Below are 12,247 nucleotides of genomic sequence, written 5' to 3' on the forward strand. Positions count from 1 at the left end.
GACCTGACCTTGGTCCAGGCTGCTAGTGAAGGCTGGAGGGCATGATGTGCACTAGGAGAGCTTACTGAAGAGCATGTGCTCAATTGTTCAGGGAGTGAGAAAGAAACCAAGTTTACACTAGAGTGGCTGAGCGAGCGAGCATTCAAAATGGAAGACTGTTGGCTGGCACCTCTGACGTTTCTGCATTTGCTCCCTCTGCCACGATCTGCTGGTCCTGCCAGGATAGAGCAGCCTGCTACTTGGCTCTGAAGGCCCAGAGCTGCAGGTATTGCAGTGACCAATACTGACGTATCCCACAATGCTTCCAATCCTCATGATTCTTCTATTGGAGAAGGACATCCTAAGGACACTAGTGTGCACAAACAAGCAAAACAGTTGGGCTTAAGGGATGGCAAAATACTGATTCTCAATTGTTCTGGATAAATATTATAGGCAAGTGGAATCTAATCATTAGACTGAAGTTTTGTTTAGTTGGTCTTTTTTAAAAAATTGTTCACAGTACGTGAGAATTACTGGATAGGTCAGTATGTTGCCCATCTGAGTGGCCCTTGACTGGTAGTGAACTTGTGTGTGATTACCATCCAATGGCTGATCTGATAGTCCTGTAGCATACAGTCGATCCAATCCTCCACTCCACTATCCTGCCTTTCCCCATACCCACAAATCTCCTACTGATTAAGCATGTGTCTATTTCAGCCTCATACAGTTAACAGCCTCATAACAGATTCACAACCCTCAGAAGAAATTCATCCTCATTTCTGTCTTCAGTGTGAGTCCCGATTCTGAAATTATACTTTCTGGTCCTAAACTCTCCCACTAGGGAAAACATCTCTCTCTCTTATTCCTGATGAAGGACTTATGCTCGAAACGTCGAATTCTCTATTCCTGAGATGCTGCCTGACCTGCTGTGCTTTGACCAGCAACACATTTGCAGCTGTGATCTCCAGCATCTGCAGACCTCATTTTTTACTCGAAGATCTTTCCACATCTACCATGTCAAATCCCCAAAGAACCCTATACACATTTGAATCAGGTCATCTCTTGCATTTTTAAATTCTTTTGAGACTTGACCTACTCAAGCTCTCCTCATAAGAAAATCCCTCCATACCCAGAACCAAATCTCTCTAACCGTCTCCCAGTGGCCTCCATTGATTCTCCCTTAAATAAGGGAACCAAAATTGTTCATCGTGTTCTAGCCCGTGGTCTAACTACAATCTTGTATAGTTTTAGCAAGACCTCCATCTATTTATGCAAGGTTCCCTTCTGAAATAAAGGCCAGCACTCCTTTTTCCTTCTCAATTACCCACTGAACTTAAATGCTAGCTTTATATGGTTTTCCGCACAAGACTCCACACCCCTCTGTGCTGCAGCCTTCAGTCTATCTCCATTTAATATTCAGCCCCTCTACTTTTCGTATCAGTGAATCACCTCGTTTCCTGACCACATTTCACCTACCAAGTTTTTTTTGCTGGATCTCCTATACTCTGCTGTACACTGTTATCCTCATCGTTTGGTCTATCAAACTTGGTGATAGATCATTCACGTTCCTTTCCAAGTCATTAATGTAAGTTAATTGTGGCCTCAACACTGATCAATGTCCTCTACTTGTTGCTGCTAATCTATCCCAACAGATTGGGCTATTTAATTATCATGTATGATACGTCATGAAATTCCTGTTTTTTGGATGTCCAAGCATATTACATCTGCTGCTTTCCCCTTCCAGAAGACCTTCGACAAGTGCCGTACAGGAGGCTGTTAATTGTGCTAAAAGCCCATGGTGTCAGGGATAAGAGATTCCTAATATGGTTAGAGGATTAACTGACTGGCACAAGGCAGAGTTGTGAGGGTTAAAGAATCTTTCACTAGTTGGAGTTCCAAGGGAGTCTGTGTTGGGGCTGTAACTATTCATGTTACACATTAATGATATGGACAAAGAAACTGAGGGCAGATGGCACAAAGTGAGCTGGAGGGACAGGTAATGTTGAGGAAGCAGCAGGGCTGCAGAAGTACTTGCCCAGGCTAGGAGGGTGAACAAAGAAGTGGCAGTAACATGCAGATGCAGTTGGCAGTTAGGAAGGCAGCTACAATGTTTGCATTCATTTAGAGAGAGCAAGAATACAAGAGCAGAGATGTACTACTGAGGCTGTACAAGGCTCTGGGCAGACCGCATTTAGAATATTGAGTATAGGTTTGGGCCCTGTATCTAGGGAAGGATGTGCTGGTTTTCGAGGGGATCTAGAGGACGTTTACAAGAATGATCTCCGGAATGAAGAACTTGTCACATGAGGAATAGTTGACTACTCTGGGTCTGTACTCAATTGAGTTTAGAAGGATTTGGGGGAGCGGTGATCTAATTGGAACTTAGAATACTGAGAGGCCTGGATAGAGTGGACATGGAGAAGATGTTTTCACCAGTAGGAGTGACAAGGACCTGAGGGCACAGCCTCTGCCATTTCCTGGTTCCCATTATTATTTCCCATTCCTATTTTCTAAAGAGCCCTGTATTTGTTGTTGCTTCTTTCTCCCTTTCATTTATTTAAAGAAGCTCTTACTATCCATCTTGATATTGCTATCTAGTTTCTCTTGAAAGTTTATTTCCCAAATTTGTTTATCAGCTTTTGTTACCACGTTGTATGTTTTCTATCGTTTTGGAACTGTTGTTAATTCCCTAAGTAACTATGGTTGATTTATCTCCTTCCTGGAATCCTGGGTTCCTCACTGGGATATATCTTTGGATGTTGCAGAGAAGTGAAGGTGCTCAATCATTTGGAAGCCATGGGCAGTGTCCTGTGAATGTCTCTTCAGTGAAGACCCTGCCTCATTACTCTCCCCTGATGCTCATGTTGAAAGGATCCCTGAAGGCTGATTGTTTCTGAGGTCTTCTGTCTTTTTGTTCTCCAGATCCAAGAACTGCAACAAAACTGTCCAGACAAATCAAACTAGCAAAACATTATTAGAAGTTACACATAAGTTGTGGAAGAGAGAAGTGATGCTTTTCCACACACCTCCCTCCCCAAATGTAAAGCTCCTTGGTTAATTCGCACCTTAAATGAAGAGGAAAACAACACTGAGACTTAATCTGGCACAGTGGTTAGCATTGCTGCCTCATAGCGCCAGGGACCTGGGTTCAATTTCCGCCTCAGGTAAATCTGCGTGGAGTTTGCACATTCTCCCCATGTCTGCGTGGGTTTCCTCCCACAATCCAAAAATGTGCAGGTTAGGTGGATTGGCCATGCTAAATTGCCCGTAGTGTTAGATGAAGGGGTAAATGTTGGGGAATGGGTCTGGGTGGTATACGCTTCGGCGGGTTGGTGTGGACTTGTTGGGCTGAAGGGCCTGTTTCCACACTGTGTGTAAGTATTCTAATCTAATTTAATCTAACAGACAACTCAATACAGTACTGCAGGGTTCCTGATCTTCATAACTGAATTTATTCAGTCAGGCACTGGGACTACTTCCAAAACACGTTAGACCAAAAGTATAGGATGCTTGCTTAGTGATAAGTACATTTTTATAATCGTTCCTGCAGATTGAATGCATCATTTTGGTCACTTAGATATTCATTTTAATAACAGCAAAATGGACATGGAGCGATTGGATTTCTAGCCCACGTATTGTAACTTAACTGCTGCAAATGGGAACCGTTAACCTTCTCCAGGTCCAATGAGTTTCCGTTGCTTTTAGGTAATCTATCATCGGCACCTTGTGTTTGGAGCATTAGTGCTTTGAGATTTGACAGCTGAGTGACAATTGCACTTTTCCTTGTCCCAGTAAAAGCTGCGTTAAAGGCAAATCGATGTGATCGTCCTCAGCTTTACCAGTTTGCTGTATGATGCCCTTGCCTTGAGGGAAAGATCATATCCCTCCAAATCTGATGGCTCTTCCCTAGCTTCCTTGCCAGGCCTGAGTTTTTCTAGCATTTGCTGTTTTATTTCAGTTACACTCGTGTGTTGAAGGTTGTGACAGAGGTTATAGGAAGAACCTGGAAGGTGTTGCTGCAAGAAAGTCCTTTTTTAAATTTAGTTGGGCAGCACTGTGGCTCAGTGGTTAGCACTGCTGCCTCACAGCACCAGGGACCTGGGTTTAATTTCGGCCTCTGGTGACTGTGCAGACTGCACACAGACATTCTCCCCGTGTCTGTGTGGGAGGATCCAGAGGAAACCCACAATCCAAAGATGTGCATGTTCAGGTGAATAGGCCACATCAGATTGCCATCGTGTTCAGGGATGTGTAGGTTAGGTGCATTGGTCAGGGGTGCATATAGGGTCTGGGTGGGTTACTCTTCACAGGGTCAGTGTGGACTTGGTGGGCCGAAGGGCTTGTTTCCACACTGTAGGGATTTTAATCTAAATTCACACTGAGGACCTGCATGAGATTTCGTAAACTATAAACCATGCATCGATGAATATGATCAAAGTTTGTGAGAAGATTTGTAGCTCGGGTGCTCGTTGTTGTGGTTCTGTTCGCCAAGCTGGGAATTTGTGTTGCAGACGTTTCGTCCCCTTTCTAGGTGACATCCTCAGTGCTTGGGAGCCTCCTGTGAAGTGCTTCTGTCATGTTTCCTTTGGCATTTATAGTGGCTTGTCTCTGTCGCTTCCGGTTGTCAGTTGCTGTCCGTTGCAGTGGCTGATATATTGGGTCCAGGTTGATGTGTTTGTTAGAATCTGTGGATCTACGATCACAGGAGGCGCTTCACATGAGGCTCCCAAGCACTGAGGATGTCACCCAGACAGGAGACGAAACGTTTGCAACAATTAATGAATATGACTTTGGTGTTTAAAATGGTGAGTAGTCAATTACAATACTGAGGCTGAAATGTACATCTAACACTCCCATTAAGAGTCTTACATTTTTACTGTTCTGGTTTCCCATTAATTAGCGTAAAGTGAGTTTCCGATCTCAACCGAGTTCAGTATACCTCTTTCTTTCTCTCTCATTCTCTGTATTCTCTTATGAAGTCCATATATCATGTGTGATGCAGAAAGCTCTCCTCGGCATTAAGCATTCCATATCCTCCTATCTTTATACAACAAACCCTCCCTCAGCTACTCCCGACAGCAAAGTATTCCATGCCCATCAATTTCTCTGTTTTCTCTGAACCCTCTCCTGGCCTTTGATTATAATCTTTAAACTGAAGGGTTCTCACTTGCCAACTGGGGGAAGATTTCTGACCTTTCGCACCCTCCTCAAACCCTTCATCTGCCACACAATATTTTTGGCATAACAATCTCCAACTTCTTGAGAAACGTGTAGTAAATCAAGCTGGAGCATTACTCTGATATGTCTGGGCCAGGGTGCATTGAGATTTGCGAGTCAACTGTCAGAGCTGGGGCTATGTGAAAGGATTGATTGTGGGTGAAAACAGAAGGTGTGTTTGTGCTGTGCCTCTCTCAACTAAGGAATATCCCAGCAGTTTAAAACAAAAAAAATGGAAGCAGGAATTAGCCACGCAGCCTCTCAAACCTACTCCAAATTACAACGGGGGAAAGTGCTTCTGCAGTGTAATGCTACAACAGTGCAGGATCAAATTTATAGATAATATGTTCATTTATGTTCTCTAATATCGATGGTCTGTTCTCTTTATCTCACCAACAGATGGTTTAAACAAATGTCCGGTTTCAGGACCCTAGGGATATAAACAAAATGATAGATGATGTGTTGCATCATGAAACTTTACTGGACTATAATAGGAAAAAGGCAGCAATGGTCATGGTCTTTGTTACCTTTTTGTGAGCCCCGTCCATTCCATGCTCCCCCTTTGCCCTTATTATCAAAGTTATCTTTGCTTCCTCTGGCCCTGGAAGCTGCTCCTGGGAGAGATGCATTTGCTTGTTGTTAACACAGCCAGATTCACCAAGGTAACGGGTGTAGAAGATGAGGTGGGGACACGTTGACTTGGTAATTACAGACAGCCACAGTAAAAGGCAATGTAGTACAACAGGATTGCACTCGATGCTGAGGGAAGTGAGGATGGTAGGCACTGGCCATGTTTGACACTGAGCTGGTGCTAGAAGACTGGACACCGCGGTGGCTCATTGGTGAGCACTACTGCCTCACAGCACTAGGGACCCAAGTTCAATTCCAGCCTCGGGTGACTGTGTAGAGTTGGCACGTTCTCCCCGTGTCTGCTTGGGTTTCCTCCCACAGTCCAAAGATGTAATTGAGTGAGGCTACACAAGGATAGAGTGGAAGACTGGGGCTTGTTGGGATGCTCTTCAGAGGGACAATGGGCCAAATGGCCTCTTTCCACACTGTAGGGATTCTACGATAACCCTATTTTGAATTCTCAATACTGTTGGCTGTTGTTCCCCAGCAGTTCCTAATTTTTGTGATAAATGTTTTTTCCTGGGATATGCATGAGAGAGCCTACCCCTTAGTGCTCCTCGGAAGTTGAAGCAGAGTTGCCCTTTGGTACCACTGCAGGCCCATTATTCCCCCAGTCCTGCCAGGTTAGAAGCTGTATGTTTTTGACTCTAGGATGATGAAAGAATGGTCATAAATATCCAGGTCAGAATGCTGTATGACTGCAAGGGATTCTGAGGGGACAGTGTTTCCAAGCACCTGACCCTTTTAGGTGCTGGAAGTCATGTCTTCTGGGAGACTAACTACGTGGATGAGGAGAACAGGTGTACAGCAGAAAATGTAAATAAGACTGCAGCAATATCAGCACCTACAGTCAGGACCGACAATTAAATTCTAAACCAGGACTGACTCTACTCAGCATCTGAAATTAAGTGAGACAAGGGCATTTTCAGTGTTCATTATGATGTTTTACTTTGTGCAGAATGAATCGTTATTATAAATACCTTGATGGGCTTTATCATTCTTTTCAATGTACCATCCTTCACGCACCTCAGTACATTGACAGCCAGACAAGTCACAAGGCCTTTTTTTTTGTTCCCCATCTGAATGGGGGTTTTTCGATGACTTTTGCAATTCTTGCTGTTTTTCTCCATTAGGTAACCCAATGTTTGAACTTGGCTGCCAGGGGTGGTGGTGGAGGAGACAGATGCGATAGGGGTGTTTAAGGGACTCTTAGATAAGTACATGAATATTCAAGGAATGGAGGGATATGGACCAAGGAGCAGGCAGAATGAGATTAGTTTCATTTGGCGTCATGTTCAGCTCAACATCTTGGCCTAATGGGCCCCTTTCTGTTCTGTATAATTCTATGTTCCAGGCATTGTTCACTCAGTGCCTCACCTGCTTTAGTACTGTTTAGTGAATTGAGACTTTGTCATAGACCATTCAGTCATTAAAGAACCTGAGCCTCTTCAAATTGCATTCATTGCCCTTTCCCCATGTGTAAAACCTGATGAAATATTGTGTGAGGAGTGACTGTAGATCAGTAGATTCCTCTAGAATTAGATTGGAGTGATCACAGATGATATTTTAAAGAGATTTACCAACATAATGAACAACATTTCAAACTAATTTCTTCCTTCTCCTTCCTCCTCTGATTTAACAAAGGGATAATTAAATAGAATTCAGACAGAGGCAATTCCTAATTTTAAATAGATATTCTTATTGAAAATTTCACATGTTTTTACAAACTTACAAAATAATACACACAAATACATACACTAATATACAATTAAATAAATAATAACCAAAACCTAACAAACAAAAAGAAGAGATAAAGAAAAAGAAAACAAAATTCCACTAACTACTAATCTAACCTATAACTAACCAGAGCGTGTAATAAAATATCTTCCATTACTCGAGGGGGAAAAAAGGGACAACATAGTAATTAAATAGTAAAGTACATGCTCGGAACGAATTAACAGGAAATTCCATTTTAATTTCAGTGAAAAACCTGAATAGATTTGTTGAACGAGGAAAATATAACAATTGCTTCATTATTGCTTTGTGACTTGTTAAAATTAACCCAAGATATAGATGTCAGGCTTTCATTATAAAAGGAGGAAGTGAGGACTGCAGATGCTGGAGGTTAGAGTTGAGAATTCTTGATGAAGGGCTTATGCCCAAAACATCGACTCTGCTGCTCCTCGGATGCTGCCTGACTTGTGCTTTTCCAGCACCCCACTCTCAACTCTCATTATAGAAGAAAAGATTGTATTTATGTATAGCAATTTGTCAGCCTCAGCATATTCCAGAGTACGTTATAGCCAAAGCAATGTTTGAAGTATACTCACTGATCTAATTATGTAACCTCTACCTGCCAGATATGCCAATTCTCTTAATTGTGCTGAACACAATTCACAGCCTTTCTTCAGATAGGGCAGATCCAAGATTGCACAGTTAGGTGTTAGGGATGGTTGGTTAGACTTACAGATAGTCAACATGTTGTAAAATTGTTCTGCTGTCTATTTTGCAATCTGCTTGAATTCTTCTTTTGCAAGTTGTCACATTGTACAACTGGGAAGTTCTAGCCTTTAGATAGAGTTTAGGGTAAGTTTTCCAACATCTAGGACATTGCTTACAATTGATTGTTTACCTCACGTTACTTGCTTCACTGAGGCAGTAGCTGTGGTGGAAGTTAGCGCAGATCTTGACTTCTGTATAAGGTTGAAGTCAGTCTGCACAGGAGTGTTTCCTTTGTGGACTGACTTGACAGTGGGCAAAGAAGTGGCAGGTGGAATACAGTGTGGAACGTATGAGATTATGCACCTTAGTAGGAAGAATAGAAGAGTAGACTTTTCTAAAGAGGCACAAGCTGTGGGAATCTGAAGCACAAGAGTCCTAGTTCAGGATTCTCTTAAGGTTAACATGCAGGTTGAGTTGACAATATTAGCATTCATTTTGAGATGGCTAGAATACAAGAGCAGAAATGTACAGCTGAGGTTGTATTGGGCTCTGGCCAGATCACATTTGGAATATTGGAGCAGTTTTGTGCCCTGTGTTTAAGGAAGGATGTGGTTGGAATGGTGCAGAGGAGTTTACAAGAATGATCCCAGGGATGAAGGGCTTGTCATATGAGGTTGATGACTCTGGGTCTGTATTTGATGGAATTTAAAAGGATGAAGGAGTGAGCTGATTGAAACTCTCAGAATACGGAGAGGCTTGGATAGAGTAGATGTGTAGAAGAGGTCTCTCCTAATGGTAGAAACTAGGACCTGAGGGCATGTCTTCAGAGTGAAAGGATGACCCTTTAGAACTGAGATGAGCAGTTCCTTCAGGGTGATTCTGTGGAGCTCATTGCCACAAAAGGCTGTGGAGGCCAAGTAATTAAGAGAATTTAAGAACAAGATAAGTCCTTGATTGTTAAGGACATCTACAGGGAGAAGACTGGAGGATTGAGTTGAGGAACATCCATGATGGAATGGCAGAGCAGGTTCGATAGGCCAAATGGCCTAAATCTGGACATCAAATGCCAATTTCTACCATTGCTCTGGCCCATTGCTCAATCTCAAACTAGTAGTAGTAGTAGTAGTAGACTTCCAATTTCGGGCATGCTGGCAATGAAGGCAGCAAGGTAAATCTGGTCCATGTCATGTGAGTGACTGACTGACTCAATAAAGATTAAACACAAACAATAAAATTATACTGCAGAACAACAGATTGAAACTAAAGGAATTTTTTCATGGAATCCATGTGAAAGGCTCTCGTTTTCTGGAGATGATTTGGAAAAGATGTCTCAATGTGGAGGAATGAGTAATATACTCTTGATAGGTATGGGCCTGAGTCCTTGTAATTCATTTTGTTCAGAACCCAAGTTTACTCCTGTAGGAAGGTTTAACCACTTTGCATAGCAATTGAAATTCTTGAAGACTGCACTTTTGACAGCAGTTATTGCTCAGAGAAACATTTGCGTTTCTGAGAACAGAGTCCCATTGATGGTGTGACTGCTGAGCTGCTGTGTTTTGAGTTGATCCCCTACTATGTTCTCTTTTCAAGGCCAAGAAACTCTTCGCTAGTCAATTCAGAAGCTGAGAACAGTCCAATGCTGATGACACAGCTGACTAAACAGATCCAGAATTTGAGGAAGAAAATACGCAAGTATGAAGAAAAATTTGAGCAAGAGAAAAAATATCGGGTAGGTGATGCGAATGTTAGATTTAAAAACATTGATTAAAACGCTTTTGCTTTGTGGTATTCAAGATTAATTTCTGTATGTGATAAAATCTTCACCTTATTGCTGCATGGCACAAAAACTAATGTTGCCTTAATAGTGGAAAGCCTGCAGCGTACAATGTATTTGAAGATAAGAAACTGTTAAAGGTCAACTGACCAAGGTAACGCGTATAACCTACCAACCTGGAATGTCTCTGCACTAATCTTCCCACTTATTAAATCTCCTGAGGCAAAATGAAACCATTTGTGGGGGGACAAAGATCTTTCAGTAGCTCATTTGTCTACTTTTTTTCTCTCTCTCTCCCTCTCCATCTTCACATCTCTCCTGTTCAATTTGGAATGATTGATTTGTGTAACAGCTAAATCCATTCTGGGCTAGATAGTTCACTAGCTTTTTAATGCAGTATTAAATACCAGTGGGAATATTCTCCAGATGCTCAGTAATCCTCTGGAGGGGAGCAGTTCTTTTGACCTCCACTCTTGCTTGACGCTCATTAACTCCCTGGTGCAATGAAATTCTTTCTTCTTCTTTTATTGAATAATTCTGTTTGTCTCTCTTATGCATTACGATACTGAGATAATTAGTTGGTTGGTCAGAACTTAAGCAATACTAAAAGGAGACAGGGCATTAATATTTTCCATCTTGCAACCTTCGGACTGAGATGCAAGAAACCCAACTTTTATAAAGGAAAGAATGATTTATGCAGCATGGAAAGTGGTTGCTGCTTGGTTGAATTCTGGTAGGCATGAATAAATTGCTGTGGTTTTATTTCATGACTCCTGATTAATATCTCTCTTTTTAGCTAAATAAAATTGCAGCAACAATGAAGATGCAGTATGAATGATAAACCATCACATTAAACAACAAAGCATAACATGCCTTAACAGAAAATGGCAGTTGAATCCTTGTACTTCACAGCTGAGCCATCTCCTTTCAAGTTATTTCCTTATGATTCTTTCTGCTCATTGTGTTCATGCTAGCTCCAATTTCACTGCTACCATCTGTCTCGGAGGTGGGAACTATTTACAAAGCACAAAGGAAAACCAGAGGGCACTGTGTCAGAAAGATAGATTAGATTCGAATCCCTACAGTGTGGAAACAGGCCCAACAAGTCCACGCAGGCCCTCAAAAGAGCAACCCACCCAAACCTATTTCCTTACATTTACCCCTGACTAATTCACCTAACACTGTGGGCAATTTAGCATGGCCAATTCACCTGACCTGCATGTCTTTAGACTGTGGGAGGAAACTGGAGCACCCGGAGGAAACTCACACAGACACTGTGCAAACACCACACAGACAGTTGCCCAAGGCAGCAATCAAACCTGGGTCCATGGTACTGTGAGGCAGCAGTGCTAACTACTGATCAAGATTTGTAGCTCGGGTGCTCATTGTGGTTCTGTTCGCCGAGCTGGGAATTTGTGTTGCAGACATTTTGTCCCCTGTCTAGATGACCTCCCCAGTGCTTGGGAGCCTCCTGTGAAGTGCTTCTGTGATCTTTCTTCCGGCATTTATAGTGATTTGAATCTGCCACTTCCGGGTGTCAGTTCCAGCTGTCCGCTGCAGTGGTTGGTATATTGGGTCCAGATCGATGTGCATATTGAATCTGTGGATGAGTGCCATGCCTCTAGGAATTCCCTGGCTGTTCTGTTTGGCTTGTCCTATAATAATAGTGTTGACCCAGTCAAACTCATGTTTGTCATCTGTGTGTGTGGCTACTAAGGATAGCTGGTCGTGTCGTTTCGTGGCTAGTTGGTGTTCATGGATGCAGATTGTTAGCTGTCTTGTTTGTCCTATGGAGTGTTTTGTACAGTCCTTGCATGGGATTTTGTACACTTCATTACCTAGCATGAGCAAAACTAATGTAGTGTACAAAATCCCATGTAAGGACTGCACAAAACACTACATAGGACAAACAGGAAGACTGCTAACGACCCACATCCATGAACACCAACTAGCCACGAAACGACGCGACCAGCTCTCCTTAGTAATCACACACGCAGATGACAAGCAACATGAATTCGACTGGGACAAGCCAAACAGAACAGCCAGGGAATTCCTAGAGGCATGGTACTTATCCACAGATTCGATCAATAAGCACATTGACCTGGGCCCAATCTACCGATCACTGCAGCGGACAGCTGGAACTGACAACCGGAAGCGGCGGAGACAAACCGCTACAAATGGTGGTGGAAAGATCACAGAAGCACT

General features: G+C 42.6%; 1 protein-coding gene across 8 annotated transcripts in view; it reads left to right on the forward strand.

Moving 5' to 3' along the window:
- Nucleotides 1–12,247, forward strand: part of fam13c (family with sequence similarity 13 member C) — a 138,469-nt gene that overhangs the window by 107,901 nt on the left and 18,321 nt on the right. For all 8 annotated transcript variants that reach the window (XM_060842323.1, XM_060842322.1, XM_060842325.1 and 5 more), the window contains one exon: nt 9,859–9,997. In XM_060842323.1, coding sequence (XP_060698306.1) covers nt 9,859–9,997 — 139 coding nt within the window. The remainder of the gene's footprint in view (nt 1–9,858; nt 9,998–12,247) is intronic.

Source organism: Hemiscyllium ocellatum, chromosome 22 (genome assembly GCF_020745735.1).
Source record: "Hemiscyllium ocellatum isolate sHemOce1 chromosome 22, sHemOce1.pat.X.cur, whole genome shotgun sequence".
In the NCBI taxonomy this organism is placed as follows: Eukaryota; Metazoa; Chordata; class Chondrichthyes; order Orectolobiformes; family Hemiscylliidae; genus Hemiscyllium; species Hemiscyllium ocellatum.